The sequence below is a fragment of the Geotrypetes seraphini genome, chromosome 16, assembly GCF_902459505.1.
Source record: "Geotrypetes seraphini chromosome 16, aGeoSer1.1, whole genome shotgun sequence".
NCBI classification, from domain to species: domain Eukaryota; kingdom Metazoa; phylum Chordata; class Amphibia; order Gymnophiona; family Dermophiidae; genus Geotrypetes; species Geotrypetes seraphini.
Window position 1 is genome coordinate 1,103,171 of NC_047099.1, and position 16,541 is coordinate 1,119,711.

General features: G+C 45.8%; 1 protein-coding gene across 2 annotated transcripts; it reads right to left on the bottom strand.

Annotated features, from left to right (window-relative positions):
- Positions 1-394: 394 nt before the first annotated feature.
- Positions 395-16,321, bottom strand: LOC117350203 (tumor protein p63-regulated gene 1-like protein). Of its 2 annotated transcripts, XM_033924310.1 has the most exons (6): positions 15,815-16,321; positions 14,401-14,492; positions 12,532-12,708; positions 11,296-11,449; positions 2,927-3,087; positions 395-563 (listed from the first exon to the last, which is right to left on the bottom strand). In XM_033924310.1, the coding sequence occupies exons 1-6, from the start codon at positions 16,049-16,051 to the stop codon at positions 527-529; spliced, it is 858 nt and encodes a 285-aa protein (XP_033780201.1). In that variant the 5' UTR covers positions 16,052-16,321; the 3' UTR covers positions 395-526. The 2 variants fall into 2 exon arrangements, with proteins under 2 accessions (XP_033780201.1, XP_033780202.1); XM_033924311.1 differs by lacking the exons at positions 395-563; positions 2,927-3,087 and adding an exon at positions 9,093-9,152.
- Between the last annotated feature and the right edge of the window lie 220 nt (positions 16,322-16,541).

Below are 16,541 nucleotides of genomic sequence, written 5' to 3' on the forward strand. Positions count from 1 at the left end.
GTGACTTGAGTACACACTCATTCTGCCCAAAGACTACTTGCGACACACACTATCCTCTTGGGGCTCATCATAAAAGAAAAACGTCCAAAATATGGCTTAAAGAGACAGACGGACGTTTTTCTCGCTATTTTCAAAATGTATTTTGGTACTGATCCACAGTGCATCTAAATCTCAAGGGGGCCTGTTTTGGGTGGGACTAGGGTGTTTCTGCAATAATTGAACATTTTAGAAAAAGTCCAGGGCAGTTTGGACATTTAAGGCACTGGAGGAATGAAGGCCCCACACATACTCCCCCTCCCTCCCTGCCCCCCTCCCCCCAATGTGAATGAAACAGTACATACCTGCCTGTATGATAGCTTCAGGTGTTATGGCCAGTCCCAGAATGTTCCTGGAGGAGTCTAGTGGGTGCTGTAGTCAGGACCGGACCCCACTCTGACTACTCCACCTATGGTGGAATCTGTGAGCCTTCCAAATCCCACCTGCAGGCATAAGGGTTCTTGGCATGGTGTACAGCTGAATCCATACATTAGAAGGGGGTTCTGGGCCTTTTGATGTGAAGTTCACTGCACAAGAGCATAAGAACTGCCTTAGTGGCTCAGGCCAGCGACCCACGGAGGCCAATCCAGGTCATAAGGACCTGGCAAAAACCCAAATAGTAGCAGCAGTCCAGCGCTGCCAGATTTCCTCTTTGAAAAAAGGAGCGTTTCCTCCTCCCATTAACTTCATCGCCTGTCCCCTAGTCTTTGTCATTTTTGACTCGCTTGTACCTTTCATCTAATATCTGAACTTTGCCCCTTGGCTTTATGATAAACTGTATTGCAGAAAAGAATTAGCGTCATATCTATGTTATTTGAATGCTCTTATATCTAATCTAATTAGATTACGCCCACCCCCCGCTGCCTGCTCTTCTTGGGCAGGAAGTCCACACGTGCGCAGATGTTACGTGATGTCATGGACACGTGCACGTGATGTCATCGTATGACGGCTGGACTTTCTCCCTGCCAGACGGTGTCGGGTTTTGAAAAGCCATCCGGACCCCCAGACGTGTCCTCATTAGACCCCCCCTTCCCTCATTAAATGAACTCATTTCAATGCAGTCTGTGCTAATGGTTTCAGGATACTGGGCTTGACGGATCGTCTGTCTGTCCTAGCAGATCAAGGCTTACTTATTTAGCCCCCTTTTTACAAAACTGTAGCATGGTTTTTAGCACCAGCCGCGGCTGTAACAGCTCAGATGCTCATATGAGCCGTTTCAAAGTTTATTAAAAATTTGATAAAGCACCTTATCATAATTTAAAGCGGTTTTACAGAATTTTAAATGATAAAATACAAGACAATGGCCATTAAGACAAAGACAAACGAATAGACTTGGCTTACTGGAACGAGAGGAGATAGGGAGGAACTACAATGGCCCAAATTCACTAAGCAAACCAATCGTGTACGACCAGATTTTCCTCCTGCACTATTCACTAACGCCTGTAGCGATCCGGTCTCGATCGTCCCATGCAAAATAGCCAAGCGATTGATTCACTAACAATTGCTTGGCTATTTATTACTGACAAACCCATAAAAAAAATGAATAAAAAAGACAGGCAGGCCTGTCAAAAGTACCCCCACACATAAATACGCCCCCCAAGCACGGCTGCCTCCCACCCCATACTGACACGGCCCTTGCCCTCCATCCCTCCCTCCCTTCCCGCGACCAGCACGGCATGGCCCACCCACCCCCGGCATCAAAAAAGTTGGGAGCAGGAGTACAGTCTTCCTACTCCTGCTCCTTGGGCCACAGCTGCACAATAGTGGCCTTAGTCCCCACCCAAGGCGACTCAGCCAATCAGTGCCTTAGGCCCCTCCCTGTGCATCAGATCATGTGCCAGGGCGGGGCCTAAGGCCGCTATTGCGCAGCGGCAGCCCAGGGAGCAGGAGCAGGAAGACTTTATTCCTGCTTCCGAAGATTGGCGTAGGAGCAGGAGGGTCCGGGCACCCCTCCTGCTCCCAAAGATGATGGAGCTCCTTGTCGGAAGGAGCAGGAGGGATAGGGCACCCCTCCTGTTCCCAACTATTTCAAAAGTACCAGGGTGGGTGAGCCGGGCCCGACCACCTGGGCCAACCAGGGGTGGGCCGGGGGGGGGGGGGTGAGAGGCCTAGGAGCAGGAAGAACTGAGCACCTCTCCTGCTTCCAACTTTTTTGGTGCCGGGTGTGGGTGGACTGTGCCAGGAGGGGGGGGCAAAGGCCGGTGTTGAGTAGGGCTGGTGTGTCAGGCCGGTGCCCGGTCTCTCTTCCCTGCTCGCCGGACTCTCCTGTTCTCTGCCGCCGTTCTCTGCAGTGCAGGCCCGCTTTAATACCACGGGCTTGCACTGCAGGGAACAGCAGCAGAGGGCAGGAGAGTCCGGGAGCAGGCAAGAGAGATCTGGGCTGGGCTGAGCCCTGACAGCAGTGACAGGAGACTGCTTGTCCTGTCACTACTGTCAGGGTGTGCGCATGAGCGGAGATCGCTCTGGCCATGGGTAGGGGGCGTGCTAACGATCATCCCTATTTGCATGCCGGCCTTTACTGAATTTGTTGGCCGCCATGCAAACGGAAACGGATCGTGCACGGTTTGGAGGTTTATTGAATTTGGGCCAATATTTGGATAGTAAGGAACAGATAACTTTTTTTTTTTAAATATAAGCACTTATGAGATCATGGGATCAACACGGAACATAGATCTAACAAGAGGAATTCTCAGAAAAGGAGTTACAATGCATTCTGCCTTGAGCGCTTCCTACAAGTCTCCTCATAGCACAGGGTGAGAGGGAATTTTAAACAAGCCAGAAGCAGCGGCATCATGATTTTCCTTAACAATTCTAGAGTCACAGAAGTATGGAACCCCTTATTTCCTGGCTGGGGGCTCAGAATCCAAAGATCCCGCGGGACTTAGCATACCCCATCTCAGTTTTACTGCTCAGGAGAGATACAAGTCCCACATATGTCTCCATCGGGATGGGCTTTTCCAGTACCAAAGGTCCGTTGGCTCTTCCTGGCAGGGGCTTCATCATGTGGGCCCCCCTCACACACTCTACCAAGTGCTCCTTAAACTTTTTCAGCTGTGGAGAAGAGAAAGAGAATTAAGTTCAATGAAAAAGAGAAACTATTCCACTTTCACTGTACCCTTTCAATGCGCCCCAGCCTGGCTGCAAGGAATGCATAAAAACATAAGAATAGCCTTCCTGGGTCAGACCAACGGGGCATCAAGCCCAGTAGCCCGTTCTCACGGTGGCCACCTGGCCAAAACCCAAACGGTAGCAACATTCCATGCTACCGATCTAGGGCATGCAGTGGCTTTCCCCAGATCAATTTTGGAATGTTGTTTTTCCTAAAGTTGAGCAAATGTGGGGAATTGATTGGCATTGCAATAGTTCCAACATATTTTGGATTTTTGATGTTAAGCGTCCTATTCCAAGAGGCCTAAAAGGCTTTCTCCAAAGAACAATCTTATCAGGTTTGAAAGTCATACTTTATCTTTAAGACCAACATATAGTCATTGGCTTCTAGAATGTTACACATTTTAACAATGGAAGTATGCAATTATCAGAATGGGACACTAGACAGGGAAGACAACTTTTTACTATTTGGCAACTTTATTTAGATACATTAACATCACACACTCGCAGTCGCATATTATTTAATATGTAATTACAGTTCTAAAATGGGGGGAAAGGGGAGGGAATTGGGTATATTTGTTTTTAGTGATATTGTTTCTTATATATTAACTCTGCAAATTTTGGTTTTCTTCTTCTATTTGAATGATTTTTTTTACTATTTTATTTGTGTTTGAAATTTAATAAATATGATTTACATTAATAATGAGCTAATGGTGCCATATGGTAGAAACAGTAAAAAAAAGAATGAATGTGAATGGGCTGCAAAGTAATAGATATTTCAAATAAGGTGGTAAATGGCGCCATCTGGTGGAAACAGTAAAAAAAGACAGACAATATTTATTCGGTCAGAATATAAAATTATAACAGCAAAATATGAAGGAAGGTGCCAGGGAGGGTCTTACAATTCCAACATTTATTAGTGGGGAGTAAACCAGCTGTATTAAGCTTTTGGGGTGCCCAAGTCATCCTATGATGGAAGAGGAACATTGATTGTATCGAATTTGCAGAGGAAATGGTTCTAATACTTTTAGACCAGAGAGTTGACCATTGTCTGTCACGGATAGGGTGTCCCACATCAAGTCCCAGACTGCACGAAGGGAAGCATCTGTATTCATAAAGGGTGTGATGAGCAATTTATAAAGTTGGGATGCTACATGTCCCACTTCGAGAAGCCTAGAACAGTGAGGGATCAAAGAAGGAGGTTCCTTACAAGAGAACGTAGTATTTTTTATTTTGAAATTACCGTAGTAAGTTGTAACCATTGATAAAAAGCCGAGGTAGGCAGAGCGAATTTGTTGCGTAATTCCACAAAAGTCAAAAGCTGTACGGCTGGTGTACAAAGATCAGCAAGTGACCAGATCCCCAATTTAGACCAGTTTGATCAGTATATTGGCTTTTTGTCGATTAGAAATTGTGGATTATGCCACAGCGAGGTCATAGAGGAGCTGCGGATAGAAACATCTAACAATTTATCCAATTCAAGTAAGCACGAAACTGATTGGGAAATGATGGGATTGGTCTCATGTATGGATGTGTGAGATGTTAGCAAAGCAATTAATGAGGGAGAGAAGGCACAAAGGGCGTGTTCGAGGCGCAGCCAAAGAGGACTATAGCCTAAGGCAGGAGAGAACCATCTGCTAGATTGTTGCAGTATAAAGGCCTCACTTACATTGATGTACCTTTCGTATGACACCAACACTTTGTCTGTACATTATTGACTATTGTACTTTTCTTGTGTACCATTTTCCCTTTTGCATTTGTATTTTGTAAAACTTTCAATAAATTTTCAAGGAAAAAAAAATAAATAAATAACAGCAAAATATATTGTCTCAATGGAATTACATTGGAGAGATATCACAGACAGGTGGGTGCCAGGCAAAAAATATCTAGATGTGAAAAAGTATATCTCTAATTAAACAAAGGCATACATCAATTTTTATAACGTCTCATGGTTACATCTTTCCCTCCTGTGCCAATCAAGGCCCATCCTGTCATATTGCAAAGATGCTTTTATTTGCCCAGTCTTATCATATCCTGGTTACCATAGCTGCACTGATCCATAAATGGCCAGCTTTTACCCAATTCCCTAGTTTCTTCTGTAATTCCCACGTTCCTTATTTGGCAAGTTGTTGGCAGCACAGTCACTTGTTTTTCTGTGTGCTTCAGTGTCAGGTTGAATCTTAGGTTGAAGTTAATGAGCACATTCCTGACTGACACCTGTATTTTGGATATAGACTTTGTTATACTGTGCTAGTCTGTACTAGTGCTGCCCGATTCACGATTCGAATCGGTTCACCGATTCACTTCAGGTGAATCGATTAAAAAAAAAAAAAATCAGCTTCCCGATTCGGACCCTCCCCCCTCGCCCCCTAAAGCAGGAGTGGCAGCGCTACTCTTGCTGGCCGTCCGCTACCGCACCTGCTTTAGAGAGCGAGGAGGGAGGGTCAGTGCTGCTGTCTGGCTTCCCCCCCTGGCGTCTGGTTTCCCACCCTGGCGTCCGGCTTCCCACCCTGGCCTCCCGCTTCCCCCCTGGCCTCCCTGTACCGTTTACCTTCTAGTTGAAGCCTGCACAGAAGATCGCAATTATAGCGTCTTTGCAAACTGCTTTTAGCTGTTTCCTCCACCGCGATCCTGCCTCTGATGTCAGAGGAGGGGCGGGACCGCAGCAGAGGAAACAGCTCAAAGCAGTTTGCAAAGACACTATAACTGCGATCTTTTGTGCAGGCTTTAACTAGAAGGTAAAGGGTGCGAGGAGGCCAGGGGGAACATGGAGGCCTTCCCGGGTGGGGAGGGGGGGTATGCAGTCCTTCGGAGTGCGGGGGTGGGACAGGCCTTAGGGGTTGCAGGCCTTCAAGGGGGGAACAGGCCTTTAAGGGGGGACGATGGCATAGGCCTTCAGGGGGGACAGGCTTTTAAGGGGGGACAAGTCTTCAAGGGGGGGACAGACCTTCAAGGGGGACAGACCTTCAAAGCGGGGATAGGTCAGGGATGGTGGCATAGGCCTTTAGAGGGGACAGGCCTTCAAGGGGGGGGACAGGCCTTCAAGGGGGGGGACAGGCCAGGGATGGTGGCATAGGCCTTCATGTGGGGGGGCAGGCCGTCAAGGATGGGATGACAGGCCTTCAGGGGGTTACAGACCTTCAGGGTAGGGGTGCCCTGGTGTAGAAGTACATGGAGGGAGGAAGGGAAGGGGGTTCAAAGAGACGTGCATATGCCAGACTTTGGGGGGGGGAAGAAATAATGGGTCTAAAAATAGAGGAGAGGGAGAGAGATGATGGACAATGGGATTTAGGGAGGGAAGGAACAGAAAGGGAGAGAAGTTGGACACAAGGGATGGTGTGGAGGGGGGGATAGAGATACTGGATAGTAGGGTAGTTAGGAAAAGAAAGGGAGAGATGGTGGACCCTGGGGTGGTGGGGAAGAAGGGAGAGATGCTGGATGAAAGGGTAGTTAAGAAAAGGTGGATCTGTGGATGGAGATGAAAAATAAAAGAAAGATGCCAGACCTCTGTGGAAGGGGAGGGAAACGGAAGGGGAGGACAGAGATGGCAGATGGATGGTTAGCACGGAGAAAGAAGAAGGAGACCCTGGCAAGCAAGTTATCAGAAGACAACCAGAGCCTGGGACCAACAAGATTTGAATAATGACCAGACAACAAAAGGTAAAAAAAAATTTTTATTTTCTGTGTTGTGATTACAATGTGTCAGATTTGAAATGTGTACCTGCCAGAGCTGGTGTTAGACTGCAAATGTGAGCTAGGATTTAAGAGAAAGAGGAAAAGTCTTTTTTGTTTGTTTATTTTGTTTACACCAAAGCGCCAGTGTGGTTAGGAGAAGGCAAAGGGGGTGAAGAGACTATAAAATAAACCCACCAGGATGTTTGAAAAAAACACCCAATTGGGCAGGAAAATCGAATCGAATCGAAAAACCAATTCAATAGGTTGAATCGAATCAATTTTTTTTTCCTGAATCGGGCAGCACTAGTCTGTACCAAGGCCTACATGCACCTGTAGCTTCCACACATTCTTGATCACATGGTCCAAGTTCAGTATTTTTCCATCAAAGTCTGAGCATCCAGAGGGACCTTGAAAATTATGCAGGCCTGCATGTTTCTCCAGCAGAACCCCTTGGCCTGCCTTTAGTATATGAGACTTTAAGCAGCTTAAAATCCAAGCTGAAATACATCAGTAGTTCACAAGAGTTCCATTGCATGGGGGACAGGAAGAGCCCTTTCTCACTAGCATCTTCTTTTTTTGTCCATTCCCTGTCCCTCATACAGCATATCTGCCACCTCTCCTTCCCGTTTCTATTCTCCCAAGTGTCCAGCACCTTCCCTACATTCCCATTCACTGGTACCTACCATCTTTCCTTCCCTTTCCTAACCCTTCATGTCCAGCATCTTCCCTTCTATTCCCCACTCCCCACAGGTGTCCATCATCTCCTCTTTCCTAACCCAAGTGATTAGCATCTTTCTTACCCTCCAAATCCAGCATCTTTCTTTCTGATCCCTACCCTCCACATGTGTTCAGCATCTCCTCTTCCCTTTCCTACATCCCAAGTCTAGTATCTTCCCTCTTCTTCCCTTCCATTCCCTTCAAGTTTCAAGTTTAATAGAATTTGATTTTTACGCAATGTCATATATTTCAATGCGCATAACATGTTTCCGTTACATAAAAAGAAAACAGGGTGGACAAAATAAGATAAAATAAGACATTACATACAGATCATTTTTGTTCTATTACAAACTGATACAAACTGGTACAAATGGATAATGGGAGGGACTACAATTTAATTAAAAAAAAAAAAAAAAGGAACATTTAAGGTAAGAACACAATGCCCAATTTCTTCCCTACCCCTAGCTAGCTGTGAAGCCTCTCCCTTCTTCACTTTCACTTTTGCTTCTGAAAATGGCCACCAAGCAACAACTCCAAACAGAAAGAAACCTGCATGCAGGAACCTAACCCTGTTTTTTTCTATATTCACTTTCCGCAGTTTTGAGGAATCACATGTATCGCTCAGATGCATTGTTTTGCTGTTCATGGTTCACGAAGATTTTTGGGGAGCCAAGATTTTGTAAGGAAAATGAGTTCATTTACATAGGAACAGATTCTGTTAAGATGGGACTGGAGTATAGTCCTCTCCTATCTGCTCTCTGAACAGGGAGTCAGTCTCTGATTGTTATATCAACCCCTCAAAACTATACTACTGATGGGACTTGTTCAATCCCTAGAGCTTCAAAGAGCATCCAGAGAGTGAACACTCATCTCATCCTCAGAGTCACAGTGCATGAGTTACCAGAATACACACCTCTGGCCCATGGGCCTACAATGCCCAACCCACCAAGATGGTCTTGCCCAGCACCTGGAGTTACTTTGCCCAACCAGTGAAAGGACATTGATCTGCCCCTTCAGACTAAGCTGCATTTCCACTCAGTGGACTTTTAATGATTTAGAGCTTTGCTCCAGTTCTTGTCAAGTGAACTCTATCCTCTCACTCATGACTCTGTACAGTCAGCACGAGGGTGAACTTTTTGGGTAACCTGAGGTTGTGGGTTCAAACCCTGGCACTGCTCCTTGTGACCCTGGGTAAGTCACTTAGGGGTCCTTTTACTAAGGCACACTCAACATTCATTCCTACCAGAACACAGATAAGCCCTATGCAAATTTGGGACCACAAACTAAAAGTACTAATATATATATATATAAACGAAACCCAAAGATACAAGTCTCTGCATTCAGTACAACCCCAGAGAAATAGAAACAAATGCATTTCTTCCTGAAAAGTGCAAAATATAGACAGCAGGTATAATTTCTCATAACTGACACAATTCAATCACTAAATTGAAAATAAAATCATTTCTCCTACCTTTGTTGCCAGGTGATTTTGGTTTTCAAACCATCTTTCCCAGTCTCTGGCTGCACTTCCTTCTGTCTGTGCTTTTAACTGTGTATCCAGGGCCACCTTATCCATTTGCTGGTTTTCTCTCCTTCTCTTTCTGCCATACATCCATCTTTCAAAAACCAAAAGACATATAACTGACCATGTAAATAAGACAAGCCTTTGAAGGGTGGTCTGAATCGCAAGAAGTTATCTTTTTGACTCCCCAGCTATGATGCGTTTGTTTGCAAGTAAACATAAGAACATAAGAACTGCCTTCTCCGGCTCAGACCTTCGGTCCATCAAGTCCGGCGATCCACACACGCGGAGGCCCTGCCAGGTGTACACCTGGCTTAATTTATAGTCCACGCAGTTATGCCATTCCAGCACTAGTATCGACTAGGATTTAATCTGAACCAGCTTACATCGGGTCCCCTGAAGCAGGGAACGAAACGGGGCCACGTTGGGACCCCCTCACTCCTGTTTAACAGCTAAGTGGATTTTTTTCATCAAGTATGCAGTGACGTTTGCATGATATTAACAACAAGAACAAACCAGTTATTTTGAACTTTTGAAACAGTTTGAACTTTTTAGCCTTTCCAGGTCGTGATCAAAAAAGATTTTTATAGAGTAACAATGACTGGAAGGTAAACTCTTTACCCAAGGGAGGTTTTGTAGCCTTCCTTTCAGAGTTTCTCATCTCTGAGTAATTTTATACAATATTTCTCGATCACCCTTCAAAGGCTTGCCTTATTTACATGGTCAGTTATATGTCTTTTGGATTTTGACTCTTTTTGACCTAGTGTTTGTCAAATAATATCCCTGAACGTAATTCAGTAATACATCCATCTTTAGCATATTTCTGCTTTCTTCTCAAAATCTACTTTTCCATGCCTTCCCTTCCCATCTATCCATGTGTACCATCTCCTCCCTCTTTCTTCTCCCCTACTCCCATCTATCTATAAGAAGCATTTCTTCATATCTCTTCCCTGCCGCACCCATTGCTGTGCACCATCTCCTCCCTCAGTCTTTCCTTCTCCTCCATCCCTCTGCACTATCTCATCTCTCTCCCATGGTCAGACATCTCTGTCATTTTATGAAAGAAATAGTAAGAGTCACACTATCTTAATTCATAAGATAAGTTATTCCAGATCAAAAGCAAACAGAACAGTTCCTCTAAACCAGGTCAGGTTTTCAAGATTTCTATGACTATGCATAAGATCTTATTTGCATGCGGTCTCCATTGTAGGTAAATAGATCTTATATGAAAGTCATGCATAGTCATGAGGAAAATCCTGAAAATCTGACTGGATTGCAGTTGGACACTTTTGGTCTTGAGAGGTGATAACAGGACAGGAGCTCAGATGCCATCCAGTAGTACAGGGATACAGACCCGAAAGCTTCATCACTGGCCCATTTAAAGCTCGAGCATGAACCCTAAATCCGTTTTCCGTTAAAGCAGCCCAAATTTGACTCTAAGAAAACTCCAGGGACAACAGGAACTCTTGCCCACGATGGCAGCAAGGAATCCCCATTTCTCCCGAAAACCAGGCCCGAGCCCTCCTCACCTGTTATGGGGAAGTGCACAGGTCATCCAGCCAGCGTGAGAAGGGCTCTGTGTCGCCGCCTCGTGTCCCCGCAGCCGCCACGTGCTTAGGTAGTTCCACAGCTCCCAGACACATGCACGTTGAGCCGCAGCTCGCACCTGGTAGAAGAGGCGCTCGCATCATCTGAGGCCCGCAGCTAGTCTGGGGCGGGCAGGAAGGAGATGTGCATGATAAGCTTGCGTCTTCGCACAGAGCCATGGCCGCCCGCGAATGAAAGGTTCTGCGGCGTAGAGCTCAGCAGCCCAACCCTGATCCACCAACAGACCACCAGGTGCCTGCGACAAAATCATCAATGAAAAGACTGCCGCAGGGGGGCGGGGTTCCTCTTCTGTCCTGGTGGGAACCTACCACCTTGCCACGCAGAGAGGGGAGTGCGCAATCACCTACAGAGCCAGTGCAAATTTTGGGGGAGACCATGGCCCCTTTCGACACTTATGCCTTGTATAAAGATCCCAAATTTCCCAAGCTAAATTTATTGCACTGCCTATATAATATTGTAAATAAATTTGCTCTGTAAAATCAGATCTTAGTTCTTCCTTAATGTTTTAAATATATGTACACATAGCTAAGTTATATGCAGGCTATTCCCCAAATTAACATATTCTATATTTTATTCCCTATTATAATAAGAGGTCTCTTGTCAGTTACTGCTGAGACACAGTTGATTACCTGGCACATGTGTGAGATTGTCTCCTCCATCCCGGCCACAGGATGCTGCATCAGGGTGACATAGGGCAGTTCAGAGGACCAGGGGTTCCAGCGGGCCAGGAAGGAAGGGGGCCGAAGCTTATCCCAGCAGATACGTAAAGCATGCCCTTGTCTCCTGCAAAAAGAGAAGGAGGGTGGGGAAGAGAGCAAGAGGTGGCAAGCTGGATTTAATAAGGGTTTAGACAAGTTCATGGAGGAAATCTTGGGAAAGCCACTGCTTATCTCTAGTGAGCAATGAGAAACGAATCTGCTCTGTAGGATCCCGTTAGATACTTGTCACTGGGAATCGCCAATGTCAGGATTCTAGGCTCAGTCTTAGATGCTGTGAGACGCAAGGGTTACTGTACACTATGGAAATTGCACATCACGAGTTTGACGATTTTAAACTGTGCGTACAGTCTCTGTTACTGAGTCTTTTCGATTATTGCAATATTGTTACTTAACAATCCCAAAGAAAGACATGACTAGACTTAAACTGATCCAAAATACAGCGGTTAGAATGATCTATGGTCTTAAAAAGTAGGATCATGGAACTGCAATGGAGGCTGGTGTTTTGATCAGTTTATGTATGAAACCGCTCCGTCTTACATGATTACAGATTTTCTTTAGCATCTTATAATTACAGTAGGAAATCGCATGCCCTGTTTACCTTTCCGTCAATACAGGGCTGTAAAAGTAAGAAATTTCATGACCATTTTCTAGCATTCTAAGCGGCTTCACATGACAAAGAATTTTTATTATTATTGCTTGAAGCCCATTCTTACAAACATTGCAGAACTCAACTGAAAACACTTAATCAAACAATTTCTCTCTCGTCATCCTTAAATTGTTCTAAATTAAAAAAAAATAATAATAATATTTTGTAAACTGCATAGAACTTATGGTTACGTGGTTAAGAAGTACGATGTCACGTTATGTCTTATGCTTTTAAGAATTAGCCAGTCCCTCTCTCAGCCACTCCCGGAAAGTCACTCCTGAAGCCCCCGTCAGGCATGCCCAGGCACCTCCCTCACCCCCAAGCCACCCCAGGCTGTTCTCGTTCCCCCTCCCCTCTCTCCAGGTCAATTTCTGCCAGACTATAACATAGAACGATGGCTGGATTTTATCTACATGTCTCTCCTGGCGATTCTTCTGGCCTGCCAGCTCTCCCCCCCCCCCCAATCCTGTCCTGCTCTTTTGGCTCGAGTTGGGACTCACTTGTTGAGGGATGTGTTTGGGTAGTGGAGTTCTCCCCAGTGCACAGCATCAATGAGGTTCAGAGGGATACGGAAGAGACGCGAATTGCAGAGACCCACAAAATCATAGCGGCAGAGCAGAAGAGAGTGGTGAGTGAGGAAGATCAGGCGCTCCTGCTCATTGTTCCAGTGATCCACCCTGAGGAGAACATAGAAACATAGAAACATAGAAATAGACGGCAGATAAGGGCCAAGGCCCATCTAGTCTGCCCACCTTAATGTCCCTCCCCTACCTTCGCCCTATGAATAGATCCCTCCCCTACCTTCGCCCTGTGAATAGATCCCATGTGACGATCCCATTTGGCCTTAAAATCAGGCACGCTGCTGGCCTCGATCACATACATTGGAAGACTATTCCAGCGATCAACCACCCTTTCTGTGAAAAAGAATTTCCTGGTGTCAGCTCGTAGTTTCCCTCCCTTAATTTTCCATGGATGCCCTCTTGTTGTCGTGGGACCCTTGAAAAGGAAGATATCTTCCTCCGTCTCTATGCGGCCCGAGAGATACTTGAACGTCTCAATCATGTCCCCCCTCTCTCTGCGCTCCTCGAGTGAGTATAGCTGCAATTTGTTTAGCCGTTCCTCGTAAGGGAGATCCTTGAGTCCTGAGGCCATTCTCTGAACCAACTCCAGTCTCAGCACATCTTTGCGATAATGCGGCCTCCAGAATTGCACACAGTATTCCAGATGGGGCCTCACCATGGATCTATACAATGGCATAATGACTTCCGGCTTTCGGCTGACGAAACCCCTGCGTATGCAACCTATGACTTGTCTTGCTTTGGATGAAGCTTGCTCCACTTGATTGGCAGCCTTCATGTCCTCACTGACGAACACCCCTAGGTCACGTTCTGCTTCAGTTCTTGTAAGGATCTCGCCATTTAGGGTGTAAGTCTTGCATGGATTTTGGCTACCCAGGTGCATAACTTTGCATTTTTTTGCATTGAAGCTGAGTTGCCAGGACCTAGACCAGCGCTCCAGTAGGAGTAGGTCGTGCATCATGTTGTCGGGCATTGAAACATCATCTATTGTGCATTTGCCCACTACATTACTTAGTTTGGCGTCATCGGCGAATAATGTTATTTTACCCCGAAGCCCTTCTGCCAAATCCCTTATAAAGATGTTGAATAGGATTGGGCCCAAGACCGAGCCCTGTGGCACTCCACTGATCACCTCAGAGGGTGATCATTTCACTGATCATTTCAGAGGGTGTGCCGTTCACCACCACCCTTTGAAGCCTACCTCCAAGCCAGTTCCCAACCCATTTCGTCAATGTGTCACCTAATCCTATAGAACTCATCTTGCTCAGCAACCTGCGGTGTGGTACGCTATCGAATGCTTTGCTAAAGTCCAGGTACACGATGTCCAGGGACTCCCCAATATCTAGCTTCCCCGTCACCCAGTCAAAGAAGCTGATCAGGTTGGATTGGCACGATCTCCCTTTTGTAAATCCATGTTGACGGGGATCCCGTAGATTCTCCTCATCCAGGATCTTATCCAATTGGTGTTTTATTAGAGTTTCCATTAGTTTGCTCACTATCGATGTTAGACTCACTGGTCTGTAGTTTGCTGTCTCCATCTTGGAGCCTTTCTTGTGGAGTGGAATGACGTTAGCCGTCCTCCAGTCCGACGGGACAGACACTTTCAGAACACCAGACTTTCTCCCTAATTTTATTTATGTTGTTAATTCATTTTCTATCCCATTCTCCCCAAAGAGCTTGGAATGGGTTACAGGTTAAACTTACATATTATAAATATAACAGGTTATAATTTGACATAATTGCAGTACAAGTTTGCAACACAAGGTTGTATTTTGCTGAGGTTCTACTCACTCAGAGAATATCCAAATACTCTGCACCTCTCCATCCTCAGCTGGTGATAGAACTGACTTGATATCTGCAATGGCCTGTTCCAGAGTCCCATTCTGCAAGAGAAAGAGTACACTAGCCCTGAGGCCTAAGGATGGAGTAACCAACCCAACACACCAACAACCCTGAGACCTGTCCCTTATCCTGATGATCAAGAGCCAACCCAACCCACCAACAACCCTGAGACCTGTGTCTTACCCTGATGATCAAGAGCCAACCCAACCCACCAACAACCCTGAGACCTGTCCCTTATCCTGATGATCAAGAGCCAACCCAACCCACCAACAACCCTGAGACCTGTCCCTTATCCTGATGATCAAGAGCCAACCCAACCCACCAACAACCCTGAGACCTGTCCCTTATCCTGATGATCAAGAGCCAACCCAACCCACCAACAACCCTGAGACCTGTCACTTATCCTGATGATCAAGTGCTAACCCAACACACCAACAGCCCTGAGACCTGTCCCTTATCCTGATGATCAAGTGCTAACCCAACACACCAATAACCCTGAGATCTGTGTCTTACCCTGATGATAAAGAGCCAACCCAACCCACCAACAACCCTGAGACCTGTCTCTTATCCCGATGATTGACTACTTACTCTGAGGCCTTTCTCAAACCCCAAGGATGGAATACTAACCCAACACATACAACAATCCTGATCCCCGTCTCTTACCCTGATGATCATGTATTTGAAGCTTGCCTTTTATCCTGAAGACAGGGAATGGAACTCCTCTCATATAAGGAAAGACTAAAACGGTTAGGGCTCTTCAACTTGGAAAAGAGACAGCTGAGAGGAGATATAATCAAAGTCTACAAAATCCTGAGTGGAGTAGAACGGGTATAAGTGGATCGATTTTTCACTCTGTTATAAATTACAAAGACTAGGGGACACTCGATTAAGTTACAGGGAAATACTTTTAAAACCAATAGAAGGAAATTTTTTTTCACTCAGTGAAAAGTTAAGCTCTGGAACACGTTGCCAGAGGATGTGGTAAGAGCGGATAGCGTTGCTGGTTTTAAGAAAGGTTTGGACAAGTTCCTGGAGGAAAAGTCCATAGTCTGTTATTGACAAAGTCATGGGGGAAGCCACTACTTGTCCTGGATTGGTAGTATGGAATGTTGCTACTCCTTGGGTTTTGGCCAGGTATTAGTGACCTGGATTGGCCACCGTGAGAACGGGCTACTGGACTTGATGGTCTGACCAGAGACCTATTTCTTACTCTAGTGACCAAGTATGATTTAGGTTTTGTGTGACTCACAAATATTAGATAATAAGTACTAACATTGAGGCCTAGCTCTTACCTCAGTTTAATCTTTGGATTAAGCAATACCCCAGAGCCTTTCACGTGCCCATTTTCCATGCAGTCTCTTACCCTGAGGATAAAATATTTCTCCTTGCCAAGTGTCTTCTCTTGGCCATGACTCAGTGGCAGACAGGTTGGGCTGTACCCCAGCCTCGGTTCCTTGGGATAAAGGTGGGAAGTGTCCGATGGTCCTGGATTCTCCTTGCTTGGATTTGTGGCTTGAAGGGGGAATTGGGGCTCACCCTCTTCTTCTTTGGACCTAGGTAGGATCTGCATCTCCCCACACACAGTCCGGATCTCCTGCATCGCTCTTGCTGTCTTTGTGTCTTTTTGTCTCCTCTCCTATCTTATATATTCTTCTCTCTTTTTTTGTACCTACCGGGTCTGTCTGTTTCTTCTTTGTTCCCTTTATTCTGTCTCCTTCTCTCGTGTCTGTCTTTCTCACCTTTGCTATCTTTCTATATTTGTGTGTTTCTTCTATGTGTTGATTTCTCTGTTGTATTTTCTCTTTCTTCCTCCAGCACAAAAACAAAACTTATCAGGCTATACAGGAACACGGAAGAGGCAAAGGCTCTCAGAGCCTTGCTCCGCCTTCCACGACAGAAGTCACCCCTGAGATTCACAGGTTGCTCTGGAAGCAGAAATGTACTTCACATCCTTACCTAAGCAGGAGGATAAGGGGACTCCAGCAAAATGCAGAGAGCGCAGGGGCTGAAAATACTAGAGGAGACCAGTAAAATGCAGCTAGAGCAGGGGTTAAAAATACTCAGGGAGACTCTGGAAAAATACAGAGTGC